The sequence below is a fragment of the Scomber scombrus genome, chromosome 11 (assembly GCF_963691925.1).
Source record: "Scomber scombrus chromosome 11, fScoSco1.1, whole genome shotgun sequence".
Taxonomy (NCBI): domain Eukaryota; kingdom Metazoa; phylum Chordata; class Actinopteri; order Scombriformes; family Scombridae; genus Scomber; species Scomber scombrus.
In genome coordinates, this window is record NC_084980.1 from 13553479 (window position 1) to 13577479 (window position 24001).

The 24001-nt window shown below is 40.8% G+C and overlaps 1 protein-coding gene across 3 annotated transcripts in view; it reads right to left on the reverse strand.

Moving 5' to 3' along the window:
- Window positions 1-344: 344 nt before the first annotated feature.
- The window catches only part of yeats2 (YEATS domain containing 2), a 29787-nt gene continuing 6130 nt past the window's right edge, over window positions 345-24001 (reverse strand). For 2 of the 3 annotated variants that reach the window (XM_062429007.1, XM_062429006.1), the window contains exons 8-30: window positions 22856-22967; window positions 22328-22372; window positions 22078-22243; window positions 20517-20759; window positions 19069-19236; window positions 17935-18026; window positions 16972-17157; window positions 16618-16846; window positions 16029-16187; window positions 14386-14510; window positions 13353-13499; window positions 11732-11920; window positions 10001-10373; window positions 9746-9880; window positions 9115-9252; window positions 8637-8787; window positions 8317-8393; window positions 8111-8190; window positions 4302-4506; window positions 3452-3687; window positions 3180-3254; window positions 2941-3014; window positions 345-2062 (exon numbers count right to left, since the gene is read on the reverse strand). In XM_062429007.1, coding sequence (XP_062284991.1) covers window positions 1954-2062; window positions 2941-3014; window positions 3180-3254; window positions 3452-3687; window positions 4302-4506; window positions 8111-8190; window positions 8317-8393; window positions 8637-8787; window positions 9115-9252; window positions 9746-9880; window positions 10001-10373; window positions 11732-11920; window positions 13353-13499; window positions 14386-14510; window positions 16029-16187; window positions 16618-16846; window positions 16972-17157; window positions 17935-18026; window positions 19069-19236; window positions 20517-20759; window positions 22078-22243; window positions 22328-22372; window positions 22856-22967 — 3514 coding nt within the window. In that variant the 3' untranslated portion in view covers window positions 345-1953. Of the gene's footprint in view, window positions 2063-2940; window positions 3015-3179; window positions 3255-3451; window positions 3688-4301; window positions 4507-8110; window positions 8191-8316; window positions 8394-8636; window positions 8788-9114; window positions 9253-9745; window positions 9881-10000; window positions 10374-11731; window positions 11921-13352; window positions 13500-14385; window positions 14511-16028; window positions 16188-16617; window positions 16847-16971; window positions 17158-17934; window positions 18027-19068; window positions 19237-20516; window positions 20760-22077; window positions 22244-22327; window positions 22373-22855; window positions 22968-24001 lie in introns of those variants that run through there. The other variant, XR_009926968.1, reaches the window with a different exon arrangement.

The following is a 24001-nucleotide window of genomic DNA, read 5'->3' on the forward strand; positions in this document are numbered from 1 at the left end:
TTCATCATCATCTAGGGACCATGACAAGTTGTAATAATTCTCATTGCAATACATCTAATAATTATTTCGATAATTTAGTCATAACCAAAGTGGTTGACCGAGTGGCCAACATAGGCATTACTAGAACCATGCAACTAGCATCATTAAAAATTCATCAGCAACATATTTTTCCAGAGAGGATGTTGCTGATTCTCAATTTCCCTGTCCATAACTTTTTCCTCATTTTGAGTTTTATCAAAAAACAAACCAATCATACTCAACAAGAGTGTGTGTGTGTGTGTGTGTGTGTGTGAGAAACTGACAACAGCTGAGAAAGGGACAGCTCTAATTCAACCAGACTTTTTTCTTTGTTTATTACAAGAATATTGATTATATTTTTGGTTTGCACTGAAACATGAAAATAAAATGTTGGGGTGTCTTTTACACTAATTTGGTTGAACTGGCATCACAACCACTCAGCCCAAACACATTCACTCATCCAGTAATCCACACATTAACATAATGCAAAACTCCACATTAAACAGAATTACCGACACATCAGCCGACAGAACACAAACAAGCATTCACATGTGACCAAGTTCATTAACTTGTGCGATGACTACATCCAGTATACACACAAATTAGTTCAAACACGCACATACACACACACACTACTGTAAGGGCATTTCCATGTTCAGGTATTGATATTGGATAAAAAAATAAAACAGGATTTGAAAACACCATCTGTTTCATATTGGTCATATACACTGTGAACATTACATGACACACATAATTGTTGTTCAACAGATCACTTAAAAGCACTTGCCGACTGGCTAACCTGGTTAATGAAGGAGAGAATATAAATATTGAAACTGGTGTCTTGAATTCTTGATGAAAAACTATGACTTCAGTATACTGAATACGTCTACCTGTATCTTATTATAGTTAGACACGGGCTCCCCCTCACTAGATTTGATGATCTGATCTGAAAGACTCAGGTTTGCAACGTATACATGATGCAAGATTAATTTTTTTTAATCCACAGGCCAAATGGTTTCTGAATGTTCACATTTTTACCAGCCTCTCAGTAGATTACCATTGTTTTTTGTTGTATTTTTTGGCTAGTGAGTGAAGCAAGCAGTCATTTGAATATTTTTTCAGCGTTTGGCTGGTGGCTGAAACTAATTTTGTGTCCTGAACTTAAAAATAGAAAACACAAATCAGTTTCCTTTTCTGAGGAGCCTTAGATAACAACAGCTACCTTCATGTTTTTGTCTGCCAGGTAAACTGAAATATGAGCATCAAAGGATGTTCATAATGATGGATCATTTTTGAAGGAATCTGAGTGTTAGCCAAAAGTACCCCCCAGACATTACTATCATCAAAGATGTTCGTTAGTGTTTCCCAAATCAGTGATTTATCTCTGCTGGTAAACTGAATCTTGTTCCCAGTTCAGGGGACGAGACAGCAGGATGAAGACTGGTGCAGTGGGACAGCTGTCTTTTGTTATTATTTAGCCCTGTAAGTCACTCAGGCTTCATTTCCCAAACGTCTAGCTGGCTGTCTGACAGGAAACACTCCATCATTAAAATAATCTTGTTATGAGGTAAGCGAGAGCACAACTGCGTCTCCAAATCAAATGATATGAGTCCCACAGTGCCGGTTCTCTCCATGCAGTAGGACTAAAATGTTACAATATACTCAGAGTATTAGAAACATTTGTTATTCCACTGCTGTGCGGCTGCTATCAGAAGCAAGCTGAGCCCTTCTATGATCAAGTTAATGAATACAGTACATTAGTAATAACTGCACATCCTGAGGCAACAAGACGACACCCTGGTGTGAGTGTTCACACAGATGAGATGTCAGTTCCAGTAGAGTTTCTCTCGTCATCTGTTGTCACAGCCAGGAGTTCAGACAGTTCTCAGCACTCTATGTGTGTCAGTTACCAGTCAAAGTCAGTCTTGGTCTGCCTCAGTTGTCCTTCGCTAGGTAACCCATGTTTGCGTTGGTGAGGAAGTCACAGGTGGGGACAATACACACCGCCTGGTGGATGTTCGTGGCTGTGATCTCTCTTGGAGCCCTGCAAACCCCACCAACATGTAACGGCATTAAGAAACTGAGGAAAGCTCGACACATGAGAAATATGTTTCAGACATCCTGGGACATCAGCGCCCTGCTGTCTTACATAGTGTAAATGGCCAAAACTACTTTACAGGGTAGGACTGCAGAGTTTACTCATTTCTAATTAGACAAAAGATGGTGATAAAGCTGACAGATGTTGCCAGTATTCCAGATGTGTTTGTAAAAAACAAAAGCTTTGGCCAATGCTTTTTACTGGGTATAATTAAAGCCGTTATAGCTGAACTTATAAACATAACATATCAAATGTATTTGGAAAGTAATCATGTTGGGGTTTATCACTCCAACAACAGGAAACACAGCATTTGTTGGGAACTATTTTCAGTGGCGGATTCATACACATTTATTGCTCTAAAGAGTACTTAGTGTATGTGAGCTTGACTCAAAGTAAACTACAGCATCTGTGTTAATGGTAATGAAGGAACATTGTTTTTAATATTTTTTGGGAAAACAATGGAGGTCTACAGCACAGAGGCATAAACTATATCAGGTTTTGAATATATTAACAATGTTTGTCAATTCATTGTTGGGTTTGGAGTTTTCAATGATAAAAAACAAACAAACAGTTTAAACACATATATTTAAAGCACCTAATTTGACAGACTATGTTCCATATGGTGTAAAAACATAAGAAACAATTAAATTAAATGAAAGACTTATTATAAAATAAATATTCAGTAAGTAGTTTATTGATGTTTTTGTTGTCCAGTATAAGATGAGTAGTTTAGATGAGTTCTAGATGTGACATATGAATGTAAAAATGGAGCACTAAGCAGGTTGCATGTCAGAGTGAAAAAAAACAAAAAAACAGAGGCTGACCTGTTCTGAGGGGATTTGGCGTAGGCCCCAGCCAGAGCTTCTCTCAGGATGTCACTGGCAAACTGCTCTGTAGCCTGCAGTACACACACAGACACACACACACCATTAGTCACAGAGAAACCCACTCTCTCCACTCTCACATACAGTACAAGGTGAAAAATGCAATAATGTGAGGGTGTTCATCTCATGCATACTGCATCTACTTTTTTCTTTTCTTTTCGGCCTGTATAGCGACTGACCTTCAGAATCATGGCTTCAACTACTGGAGCGAACAGATTCTTCTCCACCTCAACCGGTTGGAAGGTTACCCCGATCTGAAAGACACAAAGAAGTCGTCATTTAAAGCTGGAGAAAGTAGCGCAGCTTTCGTAGTTAATAAAAGCAGCATTCTAGACGTTTTTAGTTTGTTAAATTGATCAATGCTTTCTGTATTTACAGGATGTTTTCATACAGTAATGTAAAACAAACGTAATATACTAGTAATTACAACAATGAAGTTCATTCTTTAGACCTGCTGAGCTGTTTCACTGACAAACTGGGCGGACACGCAGGGACCCAGGAAGAACTTGGGCTCTGCGTCGGCCTCCTGCTCCTCCTCTTTGACCTTTAGTTTCTGGCAGGGTGGAGTCACAGTGATGATGTCCACTATTTCATCATTGGCCTCCTCTGGTTCAGTCTTCAGCAGAGCTTGCATCTGCTCCAGCCGCACCATCAGCTCATCGCAGCTACTCAGAGTTGACGGGCACTCTGTGGAAAGATTCACATGTACACTTAACACATCATTTCACACACAGCAGCAGCAGGAGCAGAAACAGTAACTGCAGCAGTATTTCACTCAAATTGAAAAAGCTGCGTGATATGTGGTTGTGTGTTTAAAGGAGATTACTTTGGTACAATGTTGGCTCATTTTACCAGTTCCAATAATCTGACAAATATAAATCAAGATATTTGTGTGAGAGGGAGGGAGACGAGAATACAAACACAACACAAATTATTATATATTATTGTCTGGCTCAGGCAAGTGTGTGACTCATTCAGCTAAGCAGCTTTGTCTCTCACCCTTTACAGACAAAAGACTGAATTAATGAGAACTCCCTGTAAATAACATGGTTGAACAAAAACACAGAGGCTGCGCACTAGCTGCCCTCACACACTGGTGGACGGCAAACACATAACTTGACCAACTGGTAACTGTAGAAGCACTACACCCACACTGCACAGCCTGGAACACTGAAGGCAAAATATTGATTCATTTTGAGCTGCTGAAAACAGAAAAGAGTCGACAGTGAAATCGCAAAAACAAGCTTATGTAAATGATGCCCCTGCAGCAGTAACGTACCAAAATGCGCACAGAAACTCACCAGGCTCGTTGTCAATCTGTGTGAGAATGTCCTCAATAGACTCATCGTCATTCTTGCGTTGGGGTTCGGGATCAGGTGGCGTGTAGCCCCTCTGTCGGCACCACTGCACCACCTCTCTGGTCTTTGGGGGAGTAAGGGCCTGCAGGCGAGGCGAGTGGTCCAACACATCCTGGACAAGCCGCTTCACTGCCACCGCTCGCTGAAGCTAAACAGTACATAACATTTTGTGACTGGAAAGCTTCGATCAACACACACACACACACACACACACACACACATATATATATATATAGATAGATAGATAGATTTAATTTATTAATCCCAGAGGGGAAATTTAAAATGTCCAAGCAGCAATACCGCAATAGTGCACAAACATGGCACAAAGACAACAAACATAGAAATCACACAAAATACCATACATATATATATATATATGTAACACACGCACACACACATATATATATATATATATTTATGTGTGTGTGTGTACATATATATATACATATATATATACATATATATATACATATATATATATACACACAGACACACACACACACACACACACACATACACAATCTCTGTACAGTGCAGTTTAAGCTACCAAGCAGTCGACCTTCCTTCCAGTCCTGCTCCATAATTAAAGTACTGACCCACACCTGTGCTCGTCTGAGAGCCTTTTATAGCAGTAGAGAAAGAGATCAACGCATTAGGAAGAGATGAAAGGAAACGACCGGGAAGAGATACACATTTGACCAGATAGATAGGACGACATGAGGCAAGCAGAAAGCTCGCTGAGTCAGGGGTCCAGCACTGAGCCCCAAGAAAGATTAGACAGACAACGAAACTGCAAACAATGCAAATTATCACTGACATTACAGAGGCCCTCACCCTGGAACCGGGAGTGTAAGAACTTGTTAGCAGGTCCTCTCACTCTGAGATATGAATGGGATTAAATTAAACCTTTATCTCAGGAAACAGTACTTAAATGTGTTCAATATAACACTTTATCCTGGGACAATACAAGACTCTGCTTTTTCTTTTTGTCAGCACAGTAAAGACACAAGTTAATGTGTGCATCACAATATTTGGATGATATGGTGAGAAACTGTAAAGCTATTTGAACTAGGGAGGGCATTTGAATAAATTTCCTTGATCGATCATCAGGAAAATTAACGATCAATTATCGATTAATCATTATTTTTTTACCTTAAAAATGCCATGAATACACAAAATACACATTTCTCCTCAATGAAATCTTTATTCCAATAACTTTTAGTCCAACAACAATCGTCTTAGACACGGCAGTTAAAGTTCAACTGTTTAACAAAAAATATACGTGGCGCTTGTAAAAGCAGCTGAGTCCGAGGCTCCGAGCCAAACCTCTTCTCATATCAATCGCTACGGCGCTCTTAAACACAATTGAGCCTCTCTTAGAAACACTTCCAAAAAACAATTAAATCTTATAAAAACTTAATCAAAAAACAGAATATTACTCCAGACTGACAGTTTTTGCCAAAATATAATGTTGAACGATTCCAAAATGCACCCAGCCGAGCCAAGAGAGAAAGAGGGAGAGTGAGTGAGAGAGATAGTGTTACTTCACAATCCTGCTTATTTATCTAGAGCCTCATAAAACAACCAGAGTAACTCACCTAAAGGCCACAGTGGAGACTGTCCACTCTTAACAAAGAAACTCCATCCTACTGATTCTTGTTGAGGAAGATTAGCATGATAGCATTTTAGCATGCTCAGGGATTGTTGCGCTTACTTGGCCAGCCTGGGTAGCCTGGCTACGGTGCAGGGTTAACAATGAACTCCATCATTTTTTAGTTTGAAAAGGTCCCACACCAAAGTTGGCCTTGACCTTTTCATGTTTACGTTTGGTATCTACCGCAGCTCGTAGGTAGCTGAGCCGTTATCCGTGTCAAATATTGTCCTCGTTGGTAAGATATCTCATTGCTGCCACATAGTGAAATTCACTCTGCATTGCTTCAAGACTCACACTATGCAACACAACCTCTATTCGATACCAGCGTTTGATCGATAAAAAATTCACGTTATCAACAAAATTCTTAACGATCAATTATCGATTAATCATGCCCATCCCTAATTTGAACCATTAAAGAGCTAATTACCCAACAAAATAATTTCCACAACTAATTAGATTTCCACTGTTTTGGCTGTATATACAGTGCTGTGAAAAAGTATTTGCCCCCTTACGGATTACCTATTTTTTTGCACATTTGGCACACTTAAATGTTCCAGATCATCAAACAAATTCTAATATCAGACAAAGACAACCCAAGTAAAAACAAAATGCAGTTTTTAAATGATGATTTCATTTATTAAGGGAAAAAAACTATCCAAATCAACCTGGGCCTATGTGAAAAAGTAATTGCCCCCCCTTGTCAAATCATGAATTAACTGTGATTAACCACATTTTTTGGAAAGCTGAGTTCAATTTCACTAGCCACACCCAGGCCTGATTACTGCCAGACCTGTACAATCAAGAAATCACTTAAATAGAACCTGTCTGACAACATGAAGTAGGCTAAAAGATCTCAAAAAGCCACATATCATGCCGCGATCTAAAGAAATCAAAATGAGAAACAAAGTAATTGACATTTATCAGTCTGAAAAGGGTTACAAAGCCATTTCTAAGGCTTTGGCACTCCAGCGAACCACTGTGAGAGCCATTATCCACAAATGGAGAAAACATGGAACAGTGGCGAACCTTCCCAGGAGTGGCCGGCCTACCAAAATTACTCCAAGAGCGCATCGACGACTCATCCAGGATTCACAAAAGAACCCAGAACAACATCTAAAGAACTGCAGGCCTCACTTGCCTCAGTTAAGGTCAGTGTTCATGATTCTACCGTAAGAAAGAGACTGGGCAGAAATGGCATCCATGGTAGAGTTCCAAGGTGAAAACCACTGCTGACCAAAAAGAACACAAAGGCTCGTCTGGAAGGTGTGTGTCCCGTTACATCTGGCGCTAAACTAACACAGTATTTGATATAAAGAACATGATACCAACAGTCAAACATGGTGGTGGTAGTGCGATGGTCTGGGGCTGCTTTACTGCTTCAGGGCCTGGACAACTTGCTGTGACTAATGCTCTCTATCAAAAAATCTTGAAGGAGAATGTCCGGCCATCAGTTCGTGACTTGAAGCTCAAGCGCACTTGGGTTATGCAGCAGGACAATGATCCGAAGCACACCAGCAAGCCCACCTCTGAATGGCTAAAAAAAAAAAAAAAAAAATTAAGGTTTTGGAGTGGCCTAGTCAAAGTCCGGACCTGAATCCAATCGAGATGTTGTGGCATGACCTTAAACGGGCTGTTCATGCTCGAAAACACTCCAATGATGCTGGATTAAAGCAGTTCTGCAAAGAAGAATGGGCCAAAATTCCTCCACAGCGATGTGAAAGACTCATTGCTAGTTATCGCAAACGCTTGATTGCAGTTGTTGCAGCAATAGGTGGCCCAACCAGTTATTAAGTTAAGGGGGCAATTACTTTTTCACATTGGTGATATAGGTTTTGAATAATTATTTACTTTAAATAAATGGAATGATCATTTAAAAGCTCCATTTTATGTTCACTCTTATTGTCTTTTTCTTAAATTAAAGTTTCTTTGATGATGTGAAACATGTAAGTGTGACAAAAAAGCAAAAACAGAAGAAATTCGGTAGGGGGCAAATACTTTTTCACAGCACTGTATATCTGTGTCTCTCTGTCACACACACAGACACAGACACAGACACACACACACAACACACACACACACACACACAGCAAGAAGTTACCTCTGATGCCCTGCGCTTTCCAATAGTCCAGGAATAATACTGTTCTGTCGAAGTGGCGCAGAATGGATGAGAGTCTTCAGCTACACAAACAAACAAAACAAAACAAACATTAAACAGCTTGACAAATTCAGCCCATTTGCTTTCACTTCGTTTTTATATATGGAGTTGTTTGTTAAAACTTGGAAAAAAACGTTGGAAAAACTCACTCTTATCTGGCACAATTAGAGGGAACTTCTTCACCACAGCTGTCAGCAGCTGCATCATGGTCTCTATGTGCTCCGTGCTGAGGAGAAAGCAATTCATATTCAAGTGTTTATGAGATGGCTTTAATAAATTAATCTCCACTAATTATCAGAGAGAAGTTAGTTCAGCAAGTTAAAAATGGAGACGTTAGCACTGAAGTAGTGTTAAAAAAAAAAAAAAAGTGTCTCTGCACTTGCACTTTTCCTCCTAACAGACAATATGTTATTTTTCTATCTGGGAATCAATCAACGCAAGTCAAAGGAGCATTATTACTCATCCATACTTGATGAGGTCATGTGATGAATTATCTGCCCCTTGCTCCTGCTTGACTATGGTAGCTGCAGTAGGAACATGGACAGACGTGGGGACAGGAGCAGTCACTGGGGGTGATGGACCAGCTGTGACAGCTGTGCCAGCACCTGGCTCTGTCTTCACTGAGGCAGCAGAGAGAGAAACAGCAGAAAACCAAGTGTGAGAGAAAGATTAATTTCATTTAAGCAAGATTATTAGTTTGTGGTGAAGAAGTACTGGTAATGGTACTGTATAAAAAGGAGTTAGCAAAATAAGGTACTGATTCAATTACAAAACATAGGTATCATATTGGCACCGAGTGACAAAATTGACTTTTTCCTTTATCTTTATTGTTTTCAATACCCAACCCTGAATATGACAGAATGAAAGAAAACTGAGATTGTGAATAAAAGATTGAAGGAATCAGAGAAGGTGGGAGACTGGGTGGAGTGGGGATGGACCCCTCTCACCTTGTGCCAGAGGCAGGGCAAGGGAGGGGGAGGCCTGGCTGGCAGGACTTGGAGAGGCTCCAGCTCCAGCTGCTCCAGGAGTGGTGGAGGAGGAGGAGGAGGAGGAAGGAGTACTGGAGACTGGGCCTTTAGACACCACTTCACATAGAAAAAAACACACATGCACAATATGGATCAATAGCCCATTAGATAACTGGGCTTTATAGTTGGATGAAATATGAGAAGGAAGAAGATGAGCCTTACTGAAACTGTTGACTACAGAAAGAGAGAGAGATCGGTGTGTTTCAGTACCTCTGTAGTCACATGTATTGTCAAAATGAACTGTGTACAAGGACAAACTGAGTAAAGCCGCTGTTGCGCTACTATACGCTAACACTGTTAGAATTATTTGAGAGATCATTTGGGAGAACAATGTGTTTCGTTTTTACATTTGTTCTTCAGAAACTTGCTATACAAAATATAACACACCAACAAAGTGAATCCGTCTCAGTGCAGATTCATGTTTTATTCAAATATCACTGCTGCTGCTTTTATCCACTTTGAGAACTGATTCATATTTTGAGGGTGAGCACCCAGGTTTTCTATCTGGAGTGCACACGTTGTCTTTTTTTTGTCACAAAAGATACCTTACCTTTCCCAACAGGCATTAGTATGGTCTGCAGCCCTCCAGACCCGGTGCCAACCCCCAGCTGCTTGAGCTGGTTGGCAGGGATAGTCAAGACTGTCTGCTGAGAGCTGGAACCTCCAGAGTGGATCTTCAGCATACCTGGACAAAGGCAGGATGGAAGGCAGTTTTGGCAGGACCTATACTATATTTCTTCAAATAATTCAACTTGTACATAATTTCAAACCAACTAACATATGCAGTTGCTTTCTCTCTGCCTACCTGAGAGAGTTGCACCTGTCTTCCCTCCTCCTGCTGCCATCCCGCTGACCAGTGAGGCTGCAGTGACCAATGACGTGCCACTGCTTTTGGGCACACCCACCACAGTCCCCACCCCTGCACCCTTGGACATGCTGAGGACCGGCATGTTGGTGATGCCTTTGGAAACTGTTACTACAGCGCCAGCTGAGGCAGCAGCACTTTTTGTCATTGTGGCAGAGTTACCAGCACCCTTGACCAAGGTGGCCACAGCAGTCTTAGACAGGCTGCCGCCGGCAGCAGCACTGGCATTCTTTGCTGCACTGATTACTGCTGCTTGGTTGGCTGCCACCAGGAGCGAGTGGTGCTGAGAGGCAGACTTCCCGCCATCAGCAGCCTGCATGAACAAATAAAAACCCAGCTGTTAATGAGGAAATAAACAGGATCATATAATATGTGTAGTATAATTAGATGTGCCTTCAACTTTTACAGCTGGGTGTAATATCTGGATAACATTTTGCATAATGAGTAGGTCAGTCAACTACAAAAGTCAGCATGGAGTCCTAATCTGTGATACTACTCTGATAAAAAACTGCTACTATAGTGTGTATATCATTTTTTCATGTACCATCACCAGTGATCAAGTAAAAAATGTCTGAATGTGCAAATTAATTAAAAAACAATTTATGGTTGACAACTATTTTTCTCTACCAATTATTTTCCTCTTATACACTTTGTGAAGGCGAGACACTGAAAAACGTTTTATGGTGCTGCACATCTCACCTCCTCTTCCTCACATATGGACACATCAATTATTTATGTGACAACAGTATTTACAAATTCACCCTGGTGCTTAGAAGTGAGAGAGGGGGGTGCTGCTAAATGAAATTCTCAGTAATTGGACTTTGTTCACTCTTTGCTCTGCTCATGTTTGTTTTCCAGTGTCGTGCAACTCCCAGAGAGAGCTGTGCCGATCAGGTCACTGGTTTTATGGAATTCTCAAAGACAAAGAGTCCATTTCTATTCAAATGAAGTCCTCATAATTCAATTAACAATCTAGAAAAAGCAGTTTTTCTGAAACAAGAAAAGCCACTATGTCTTGCTCTTTTATGTTCTCCAAATCAGTGAGTTTGTTTTTCTCAGTTTGTTACATACTGTACATATTAGTTTTTGTGTGTTGGAAGCCTTCTTGTGTTTTTGTTCCATTTCTCAAGTTAATTAGCCCCTCGCCATTAACTCTGAAACTGTAATCACCCCAACCCAGACCACTGCTGATGGACTGCTCAGGGCTCTTCACACACAATTTAAATTCTGCTCTTTCTGACAAATAAACCAGTGGTGTTGCTACTGCACTCACACTAAATTCATCAGTCCAGCCTCAATGTATTTAAACTGCGACAGCAAATTCTGCATCATAGGGAACATTTAAATGTACAATGAAAATTCAACCAAGATTATTCCTTATTCAAAAGCATTGTGCAATTTGTCATGTCAAGGCCTGTTGAACTGTATGTACTTCATTTCACAATAAAAACAATAATTAAATGACACAAAGTATTAATTCTAACTGGAGAATCAGATTTTTTTTTAAACAGTATTTACTGAATTTGGTAGAAATCTGAATAGTTTGGAAACTTGGGATGCTTGAACACAGTTTCCAAGAAATATTTTAAATCAGTTACTAGATAACTGCTGCTTGACATGGCAGCTGTCAGGCAGAATAAAGGAGAAAAATATGAGGGCTGTAAAACTGGCCTGCTGCTGGCCGGCTGCAGTCGCAGTGATGACAGAACTGGGGGTGGAGCTAGCGGCAGTGATGACTCCTCCTGTCATCCTCAATGTGGTTGTCCCTGGCTTGGACAAGTGTCCGGCTGCCGCTGCTGTTACTGTCTTGACAGAGCCATCAGACAACTTAACTTGTGCACCCTGGGAGCCTCCCACCACCTGTCAATCATAGACAAAGAGCATCTAGACATGAACAAACTAAAACTGTTAGAAAATCAAAGCACAGTGAATCAACACCAAATTCTAATTTTATTTTTATATCCAGAGTCCAGACATTGACAACCTGTTGTGCACTACACTCCAAAGATTTCCCACATAAAACAAATTTCAAGGTCTGCCTATTTTCATCTGCGTAACATTTCAAAAATCAGACATATTCTGTCTCAAAATGATGCTGAAAAACTAATCCATGCATTTGTTACTTCAAGGCTGGATTATTGTAATTCATTATTATCAGGCTGTCCTAATAAATCTCTAAAGACTCTCCAACTGGTCCAGAATGCAGCTGCACGCGTTCTGCCAAAAACTAGAAAGAGAAGTCACATTACTCCTATTTTAGCTTCACTGCATTGGCTTCCCGTAAAATCAAGAATAGAATTTAAAATCCTTCTCCTCACTTTTAAAGCTCTTAATGGTCAGGCTCCATCATATCTTAAAGAGCTTATAGTACCTTATGTACCTACCAGAACACTGCGCTCCCATAACGCAGGCCTACTTGTGGTTCCTAGTATCTCTAAAAGTAGAATGGGAGGCAGAGCCTTCAGTTATCAGGCTCCTCTCCTGTGGAACCATCTCCCAGATTCGGTCCGGAGGGCAGACACCCTCTCTACTTTTAAGAGTAGGCTTAAAACTTTCCTTTTTGATAGAGCTTATAGTTAGCCAGCTCCTAGTTTATGCTGCTATAGGCTTAGACTGCCGGGGGACTCCTACCTCCATGATGCACTGAGCTCCTCTCTCCTCCTCTCTCTTTCTCTATCCATCCATCTATATCCAATAACATTCATGTACTATTAATGCATTCAGTAACCTACACTTCTTCCCCGGCGTTGTCTGTGCTTTCTCGTCTCACAGGCAATCTGGGCCTGTAGACGTCCGGATGACAGATTCCAGTCCCGGACCTTCTAGCTTCAATGTTTATTTTCTATGTGCTTCTCTCTCTCTCCTATTCTTGCTCTCTCTCCCCTCTACCCCAACCGGTCGAGGCAGATGGCCGCCCACTTTGAGCCTGGTTCTGCCTGAGGTTTCTTCCTGTTAAAAGGGAGTTTTTTCTTGCCATTGTCGCTAAGTGCTTGCTCATGTGGGAATGTTGGGTCTCTTTAAAATTAAAACCTGAAGAGTTCGGTTTAGAACCTGCTCTATGTGTAAAGTGCCTTGAGATAACTTTGTTGTGATTTGGCGCTATACAAATAAAGATTGATTGATTGATTGAAAGACCTGCCAGTTAATATCAAACAAGGCTTGCAGCTCTTGACTCTATCAAACCTGGGCTAGTGAAACCGTAAAGAGTGGTAAACACTTCCGCATCCACTAGTATCAGGCACTGCAGAGGTCACAGTAAACTTATGCCCTCAGTCTTGTTTCCTATACTGACCTGAGCCAGAATAGCCGCCTTCTGTCCAGCTGTCACCCGGATGGCCTGCTGGGTAACAGTTGCTTGAGATGATGCTGCATGACCTGTCGAACTAGAACCCCCCTGCTTCCCTGAGCCCTGCGCTGGCTGGCCAACCAGAAAGGTGCCCTGGGTAAAATGGACAGAAGGGTTAGAGCCTGGGATCAGGATCCCACAAAACATTACAGTGATAAAATTAATGGAGATGTCATCCTTTAAATCCAGCTCAATTGGAAGCAGGGTGCAGCTCTGAGCTTGATTTCAAGCTCTGAGCTAAGATGATCATAAAACCTGTATAATGCAGTGCTCTACATTAGGATTCCTTTTATAATGTACACGGTGTGGTAATTTTATTGTGTCAAGTGTTTCATCTCTTTACATAAGCATACAGAATATTTAATCAGTCTTCTTAAAAAATTAAGCTATTAGGGTGATGAACTAGTTTAAGAGCGTTCTTAGTAGTCACACTTGGAGAAAACTTTAAAGATTGATCGTTATTAGGAAACAAGGCCCAGATAGTTACATTAAATGTAGGAGGAAACTTCTTGAGCCAGCTTTCATTATATGCTGCTGGCAAAATGCACAGACATCACTGGTCTAAAACGTGCTGCAGAATCAATGCTGCTGTAATTAATGTGTCTAATTAAGGACATGCCAAGCTCTAGCTGTGTACTAGAATACAAAAATCTGAGATCTACCCAGGAAAGAAATCCTATTTGTAACCATGCATACAAGTCCTATAATGCTGTAAGGGCATAAAATCCAAAAGGAGGTTTTAAATTAATTGTGGCCATGAAAACTGGATGGTTGATGTGCAGAGCATCTAAGTTTCCCCACAGACTTTGATGAAAATACTTCAAACACTCCTTAAAACTTGCAATGGCAACCAAATAGTGATGCTCTAACAAGCAAAAATGAGAATCCACACAAAACACAAAAGACATAAGAAAGGACCATACTACACTAAAGTATTTCTGTGAGGTTTGTATTATGATCTAAATGTGTTTCTACCCACCTGCGGGGTCTGTTTAAGGATATAGGATGTGTAGGAGAGGTTGGAAGGCAGACTGCTTGAAGAGGAAGAGGAGGAGGTCTGAGATCCCCCAGCGCCTGCTGACGAGCTGCTCTGAGACTGCTGACCTAAATTACAGACAGCCACATACACATCAGTCTCAAATCTGATCAACAACTTTGTTATTCTCTCTTCCAAATTACAGATTATCTCTCATGCACTCATTTCAGTAATTTCAAATAAACACAAGCATATTCTACTTAGACAAATGGTTTTTGAAGCAGAATAATACTGTTTTTTCTCTTACCTACAGTGCTATTTCTACATCTACATTACTTTGGTGTGACTTGCGGAGCTTTGGAGATTTTGTTCAAAGAGATGTGTGTGTTCTCCTGAAGACAACCAAACTGGATGGCACTTGGTTTGTGAAGCTCAAAGTACAAAAAAGATAAATTTGAAAAACAGCAATGTCTCTTTCCAAAAACCATGACCTGGTTACTCAAGATAATCAGCATACCTTGTGAGCAGTTTCATGTTGGAACTATTTTCTTTCTACCAAACATCTCACCATGCAGAAGGAAGCATGCATCTACTTTACTCAATTGGTGTAGTTTGGTGTAAAGAAAATAGTTCTTACATGTAACTGCTCACAACAAGTTCCATCCAGTTTTATTGTATTTGAGAGAAGGCAGACATTTCTATGGCTGATATCGCCAATACCCGGCAACCAGAGGTAAAATATGTATTTTTATTTTGTGGGGTGAACTGTCCCTTGAAGCTCAATACAGTCGGACAGGAAATGTGCAGTGATGTGGGATTCTAGCTCGCAGTGCGCTGCAAGTATGATGACTGACTCATTGTCCATAAGATAGAGTAGCAGTCACAATCTCTAACTATATGCCTTTGAGTCAGAGTCACTTCAGAAGTGGGTTTTATAAAGTTGCTGTTTCTAAACGTTAGCAGGGAGCAAAAACATTTTTAATACAACTGTCTTTAACTTGAGGGGAGGAGGAAAATGTCAGGGCAAAAGGCTTTCAGCTGGGACACTAACCCTGGATTCTGAGTCACCTACACAATCATGTACTAGTTTTACTTTATACCAAAACAGTTCCCAAAGCTACCAATCTCAAACTTCCACAAAAGAGATCATTTCCACACTTAAGACCATATAGTCTTAAATTAAAGAGTATGTTTTTTCTAGAAAATTGGATTTTTACATTTCTGTATCCACAACAGCAGATGAATGCTTGAATTGAACGAGTAGCTGTCATTGTTACAGGACTGTCTGTAATCTTAATGTAGCTAAACTACTACCTTTCTGTCTGTAGCATGAGAGGACGTGAGCCCAACTCACCCTGTAGGAACAGCACATGCACAACAGTTTACATGCTTTACTGTTACAGAGGAAATTGTCTTGTGACTTTACTGCAAAATCAAACTCATCATCAACTGCCGAAAGACAGAGATGTACAATGTCACATAGTGTCCTATTAAAAGTTCTTGTCTTCCAAGAAGACTTGAGATTGAGAAACAGAATGAATGAAAGAAGAAAGGGGGCATGGCTAAATTCCTATTAAATGAGACACTGAGTCTCAGATCTTTTTCCAGTGTTTCAAATGGAGTAAATGATCCTCAACATGTCTTACCTGCACTGGAGGCTCTGAGGATTGCTCCCTGTGGGATGAGAAGCAGCTTGCCCTTCCCTGAGGGGTTCTTACTGTTGGTGGTCAGGTAGAGCTTGGTGCCCGGAGGCAAGTTGGCCAGATTAGCCAGGTTGTTGGCAGGCAGCTGTAGTGTAGCCATCACTAACAAAATAAACAGAAAGAAAAAATAATTATTCATCCACACCTGAAAATGTACTGCAAATGTTGGCGGAAAAAACTGTTTTTGATATAAAAGAGTGATATTTTTTCTTGCCGGGACCTTAGTGTAGAGTAGTAGTATTAAAAGCTTATGTATTCTACAAGCTATAAGCCTTTTAATCAGACAATAATGGCCTCATGCAAGAACTACTCGAACAAGGTGATTGGCTCTTTAATCGCACTTACAAGTGATTTCACAGAATTTATGGCATCATCAATTTTTCTCAAACTCCGAATTTCAGTAATTAACTATATAATTCAGTATAAGAATGTGAGAACATTTTCACTTCATTTGCATGAGACCCAATCACTTTTTCAAATAATAAAGTAAATATTAAAATAAGTGTGTGTGTATGTGTGTGTGAACCCTGACCTCCACTCTTGCCACTTGAACCACCAGCCGCCTTGGCAGCAGCCTGCTGACCAGAGATGCTGCTGGCTCCACTGACGATAGCTTTTGCAACTCCCTGAGCCAAAACCTGTTTCCCACCCATCACCTTAGAGGTGGAGGGGTTGCCCTTGGCGACCAGAATCTGTCCACTGCTGATAGCCACCTGTTTGACTGCAGACTGAAGTGTTGAGCTGACCGGGATACCCAACATCTAGAAATAGGAACAGTTCCAATACAGTGTTTGAATGAGTAATGTTTGACAATACACTTGTATCACTACTGACGTGTAACAGACTGATGTGCTTCTGTGCAAGTGTGTGTTTATTTGCAGGTGACCTTGCTAGTTGTGGCCCCTGCGGCCCCTCCTGCCTGTTTCTGGGCCGACATGGAAATCATGTGACCTCCCTTCACTGCGACAAACTGGTGTGATGCTGTCGCGGCAGGTTGCTGCTGGTTGGTTACTGTGGAAACCATCTGCTGCTGCTGTGTTGAAACTTCCCCCGGCTCCTGCTTGATAATAACCTGCACAAGAAATGAGTGCACATGAGGAGAAATATGGTAACAGAAAGGCCACAGTGCCTTGAAATCTCAACAGGTTGTAGATACTGCAGCTGTTTGTATTTGGTGTAAATGTTACTCTCTCTGATTACTATGATACATCTTGACTCTAAAACAATATACCTTATTCATTTTCGGTCATGCTATAGATAGCAGGGAAGTGTTAAGTGATTTGTTGCTTAAAACAGATTTTTGAAGTCAGCATCATCATTTATTAATCAAGGAAATGCTTTTATATTCCCCATCTGTCTCCTCTGCCCCAGCTTTTAGTACAACAGCAGATGCCAGCCGGCTGCAACAGAGAAAACTGTAGAATATAAGCCAATGACGTGTGTCACTGTGATAAAACAGAGATTTTAAGTGAAGCTGTATCTAATTCTTTGTGGATGCTGATGAGATGATGAGCATGTGGTAGTAGGAGGATATTACAGCAGTGTATTGACACTTTGTGTGCAAGAGTGAAACAGAACCATGCAATTCTCGCTGCAATTCTCGCTGCAAAGCCCCCCCCCCCCCCCCCATCTTCAGAGTGTTGTCCTATTTAAACAGCTTGCCAATGTACTCACAACTGCTGAAGATAGCACCCAGGCCTACTATTAATATCACACTGCTTTGTTAAAGACACAGATACTACAGGGACAGACTATCTTCACATTGAGGGTGAAAGATCAGTAAAAAGAAATGTTTTAATTCATATGAATTCATTTTTTTAGTGACACCATCAAGACTCTATTAACTCACCTTCACCCCTGATGAGAGGAAGGTTCCCGTGTGAACTTTGGGGGCTGGGGATCGAGTGCCTTGAGCAGCAGACTGTTTGGCTGAGGGGCTTCCTGTGGAGTAATATGCACATAAACACACACACAATCAGTCATGGAAGAGAGGACTGCATTGGTGATGGTTCACTGCAGCTCCTGTTATCTTTTCAAAAAACATCAAGGCCACTGTGGTGAGAGGAGCAGTTTCTTGTCAGGGTTACTCCATCTATGTGTTAAAACTGCCCTGCATTTCCTCTGCACTGCTCGCCTCCTCACAGAGCCGAGCAGTGCTACAGTTTTGTTCTTTACTTACTGCATCAAAATTTGTTTTAACCCAAAATTGGCAAATCAGCCACGACACCCACATCAACCTCATCCAGCTTGATAAAACATTACTTAGCAGCATTCCAACTTTGCTGCCAGATCTGGTTGAGCTGTGCATTTGTGGAAGAAGTGTGGGAGTAGCGGAGTGGGCGAGAAAGTGTGAGCAATCTTGGGGAAAGAGCACCGAAGTGTAATTTGAATTGACGCTGCTGATGCGAGGAAGTAAACGCAACAGCCTTGGTGATGTGAGATGACGCTGCTGCTCCATGTTGGGGAGATGCTGACTAAAAAGGGTGCAAACTTGCTCTGACTGACAGTTAAATATCATCTTGGCAGAAAATGGCACACTTTGATGTGAGTATGGGGTCTCAGCCAATTTCCACCATCCTCCTAATCTGGCCATGAAACACCGCAGCTCAGTCGCCATGGCAACCTCACATCCAGCAACCATCCTGCTGGCTCACCACACGTCATACTTTATGAGTGCAAAACAGGGACAAGAGAGAGACAACGGGATAGAAAAAAATACAGACAGAAGTGAGGGAGTGCAATGAGCTAGATAAGAAAGTACAAGGGGTAAAAGGAGGACAAACAAGAAAAAAAGTACAAAAAAAGAGAGAGGGAGAAAGGGGGAGTCTAGGGAGTGTTGTTCATCATCTGTTCTGCTATAGACTACATTCTTCACAGCCATTTTTATATTCTATGTGGGCGGCTCAGACACTGCTTCTCGATTTCACTGCAGGTCCACTTCCGATTTCAAGCACCACTTTGACAGTAAGTAGGAGATGTGTACCTGTGGAGGCGGTGGATGAGGAAGCCATGCCAATCACCTGGCCTGGCTTGTCAACAATGATATAAGGGTTGTTAAGCACTGAGGAAGAGCTCTGCTTGCTGTGGACGGGGGTGGAGGTGGTGGGTGTGCGAGGAAGCGGTGAGTGGCTTGGGGTAGAGATGGGTGACCCTGTGGGGAGAAAAAAAAGTACATGGGCTCAGCTGTTAGATGAATAATTCTCTTTAAAGCTGTAATATGCAACTATATGGCATTAAAATGTCTAACACAACTAGACCAACGTTACATATTTTGTTCAGTTGTGTACGTACTTTATCCCAAATGTTTTCAACAATTTTCAAACTCAAATTTTAATCAAGGTAACAGTCCATTTGTTCGCCTGTCAATGGTGTCATACCACCTCTTCCAAAGAGCATACATGTACAAGATAAAACATCAGCTTTGTGGTTGTCAGCCAAAAACTGCCATAAATGCATTCTGTTTAAAGTCACATTTTTATGATGAACTTTTAGATCTTGGTCGTTGATGAGTATCTCTTTTAACCAGATGAAGGATTTCAGTCATTGGATGTCAGAGAAAGTTATCAGAGAAACAAGCTGAGCAAATAGTAGCAACACTTGGGCTCCTGTGTCCATCAGACAGACTAGTAGAAACACTGAATTTTAACGTGAAACTGCTTTATTCAGTGTTTTTAATGGCTTTAATCTCTGTGTATGTATATTTTGGAGATACATTTCAGGCATCCTGTGTCTGCAAAACAGAGTCAAAGAAACACAGATTTTTAACCTCTGGGGATAATTCAGCTAAAAAGTGAAAACCTCATGAAAGATGACCACTAACGTAATCCTAACTAAGAGGTGGTTGTTAAACAGTGAAGACAACAACTCACATTATCCCATGCTACTTCATAACATCATCAAACTACTACTACTACTTGTTTTGACTGAGAGACCCAACAATTTTTACACACACACATTATATTTATATATATATATATATATATATATAAAAATATACACACACACACACACACACCTGACCAATGATGCCACACGCATCATTGCTGGTCAAGTAGATCTTCACTAAATTTACTGGAGGTTCTATTTTTGGTGATTTGGCCCAAATTAAACCATCCATAAAGAAAATGTGTGCAATTCTGCTCATTTCATCACTCCTAAAGCACATGTTTCTGAAAATGACTGCGTTCCAAATAACCGAAGCCAGTAAAGAATAAGCATCAGAGCGAGGGAACAAACGAATGAGACAGAACAACAGAACAAGTATTCCAACTATGGTAAAGTTTAATATCAAGACAGTTACTTATTCAATCACCAACTTATTCAATATGATTTCATAAAATATCTTATTATGCCTGAGGAAAGAATAACAAGTAATGACAAGAAAAATGTCCAATAAACGCTGTGACATGGCCACTGGGTGAAGACAATTACCTGAAACTATTTTACAGCTCATGGTGATTGGTTGGAACGATTTCCCAGGAGACTCAGCAGGGCTGGGTGGCTGTCCTTGGGGAACAATCTTGCAGCTCGCTGTGATAGGCTGAAAGGCAGAGTTGCCATGGGAACCCAGAGTGATTCTGTCACTGGCTTTAGGTCTGGTTGGGGTGCGTTCACCAGCGGTGAGGCCTGAGCTATGACCCCCTGCAGACCTCCCCATCTCTGCTTTGATGAAACCTGGAAGGAGATAGTGAGAGTATAAATCACCAGTAATCAGTTTCAACCTAATCTGGAGTTGAGATTCACATTTTGTCACACAGAATACAATTCTAACTTTCAGCAAAAAGCTTTTAAATCCAGAAAAACTGCAAAACAACTGAAAACGGAGCCCGATTTAGTTTCAGGAGTAGAAAAATAGCAACTGTTGAATTCTTAGCACAATAACTCCTGGGGTTCTTCACAGGACCACTCTGTTCTGAAGAACCAAGACCTGATCCAGGATCTGAGTCAGACCTGGTCCAAATTATACTCCATCTAATCAGATTGGGTAGGATCTTGTTTTACTGCCACAGGTCTCTGGTCCATGTGTCCAACACACGAGTGGATTCAATTTAATCCCAGTATACTCTGTGTCAGGTCTGATCATGTGATACTTCATACTCATGGCAGTGGAAAATATTTAAGAGAAATCAAAAGCCTAATGTAAATAAAAAAGCTATGCTATCAAATAACAATTATTATTTGGAATTTGATTCATATTAAATTGGTTAAAATAGTTATCTTCAGTCTGTCGCCCAAGTATTACATTTTCTACTATTTCTATAATTGTGTCTTTGAAGCATGTAAACAATTTATTTTTGGATTAATTAACTAGTTTCTATGACTTTACATCAGTACTCAGGGCATTATCACCCTGCTGCTCTTATTCAACCGCGACTGCTTGTTAATTGTTAGCACATCATGCTTCTGTAAGTGTTGGTGTTCTCTCCCTATTAGGGTCTGTTCTGTCCTTCCACACTTTGGATTGGGCCTAATTATCCTTGAATCTATTTGGATCTGGACTCTCTTTTGTGAAAATAAATTTATGGGGAGGTTTTTCATTAGTCTGTTTCAAATGGACTCGTGGACCTGTGAAGACTTCTACTAGAAACCTCATTATCTTCTTCTTTGGAATCTTAGGAATTATTCTTCACTGTTTCTGAATTAAAACTCAGTATTAAAGGGTTATCTTCATGAATATGATACCTGCCTACAAAAGCCCCCTTTCAATCAACTGGTTTTGTAAATCACTACCCTGCTTATCATCCACTAATTATTCAAATATTATAACTGAGGAAGCAGCTCCTCACCAGTCCAATATATACACCAACAGGGAGGTGTTTTGCCAAAATGCCTACAACATAAATATATTTTGTAATGATTGTATTTGAAATGACACATGTTGTGTGTGTGTGTGTGTGTGTGTGTGTGTGTGTGTGTGTGTGTGTGTGTGTGTGTGTGTGTGTGTGTGTGTGTGTGTGTGTGTGTGTGTGTGTGTGTGTGTGTGTGTGTGTACCTTTTTCTAAACCAGAATCATGTGAGATGGGAGAACTGGAGCATCCATAAGTCTGGGCCAGGGAGGCAGACATGGGGCTGGCTGCTCTGTGAGTCACCTTGGATGAGGAGGGCTGAGGGATGTAGTCATCCCCTAGAGAGTTCCTATGGAGCTCCACATCCACCACCTGGAACAAATATAGCTCATCATCAGACCAAAGCTCTGTTAAGTTGTTACTGCAGGATAAAGAGTGGGCAAACATATAACTTACAGTTTCTGCCCCCAGTGTCTGCAGCCCAGTGTATGTTCTGTCCAGCTGTAGCAAAAGAAAGGAGAGGTCAAAATAAAGAGTTTAATGAACTTACTTGAGGTAGTGAACTGAATAAATGTGTTAAGAACACCATTAATATTTGTTAAGTGCAATAAACCATAAATGCTAACTATTTGGGCTTTTAATATACATTTGTACTTTCTTGTCGTGTGCTTTATTTTTGTTATACAACATCTTCATATATGATCCTATAACATTCTTTCTTTTCTGGATCCTGTGTTGATTAACTTTACTATAATGTGTCCGTACTAATTAAGTAGGTCAACGTCCTCTTGTGCACATATTTTACAGGAAAACTGAAAGGGACATAAATAATTCAAAATTCATAGTATCACAAAAGTAACCGCAAACACAAAATATATCATATACACATCAGGACATCTATAAGAGGCTTGTTGAAAACTGCATGTGGAAAAATACAGTGTCATTCTCAAGAGGGAAACAAGCTGAGTGATGATGTGGTCTGACCTTTAGCTGATGGATGATGTCAATACGTTTGTTGCGAGGGTCTTTGAAGTGGATCTGGATCCTCACAGGAAACTCACCCCAACCACGACGTGTTAAATGAAAGGGAGGCTCGCTGAAAATGGACACAAAAAGCCTTATGTAACTTCATTAAAATACAAATCTGGAGAAAAGAAATGTATAGAGGAGGCATCACAATGACTTTGGAGAAAATACTAAGCTCCCACCCTGGTTTCTGACTCAGACTGAGCTAATAATCTCTTAAAATCAATGACTAGAAGGCTCCTCTCTCATCTTCTCCTCCTTTGAAGCTTGAGGTCTTTATTCCCTCACAAGAGACACTGATCTGACTGTCTGCACCTACAAGAGTGCGTTTATGTGAATGCACATTATGTGTCTATTCAAGTGTACTCTATGAGTGGCACATTTGCTTTTTCTTACTTTCAACCATTCCTACATCAACATTCTGGATGTGTCGAGAGTCAGCAGAGAGCAGCAGGTCTGTGTTGAGTTCACTGGGAATGAAGACTTGAGTCAGTCAGTGGGGAGCTTATGTGCTGGTGCCGCAGCAATGTAAGCGCCTTGTCGGCTAAAACAGCCAGGAGGCTATGGCTCAGGATAAGGATTGCTGACTGATGAAAGAGATCATTTATTTAAAAGCCATGGGCAAACTTAAATCCTCTGCCACTTTTACAGGATAAACTGAGACATCTTAACCAAAGAACATTAGTCCAAAAAGCTCTATGCCTTCTATATGACTCCTAAATTACCTGTGCAACACCAACTATGCACCTGAGTGCTTAGGGTGCTTATGTTTTTCTGAGCATCTACGCAGTGTGTATGATTTAGGTGTGCCCACTATTAAACATGTTGATGTTGACCTCTAGTCTGACTCATTATGTGCTAAAAGAGGTCACAGACCCCACCTAATAATGTCTGTGCACAGTCTGCATAATGAATATCTCTTTTCTATGTTTGTATAAATACTAACCACTTGCTGGATTTAGCTTGACTAAGTATCACTCAAAGTGACAAACATTGTTTTTCACTTTCAGCTATGATTAATAGGGACCACACTGGAGGATCATTAAATAACCACAAGGTGGCAGTGTTTAGTAGAGGATTTCCGTAGTCTGTTTAATGCTGAAT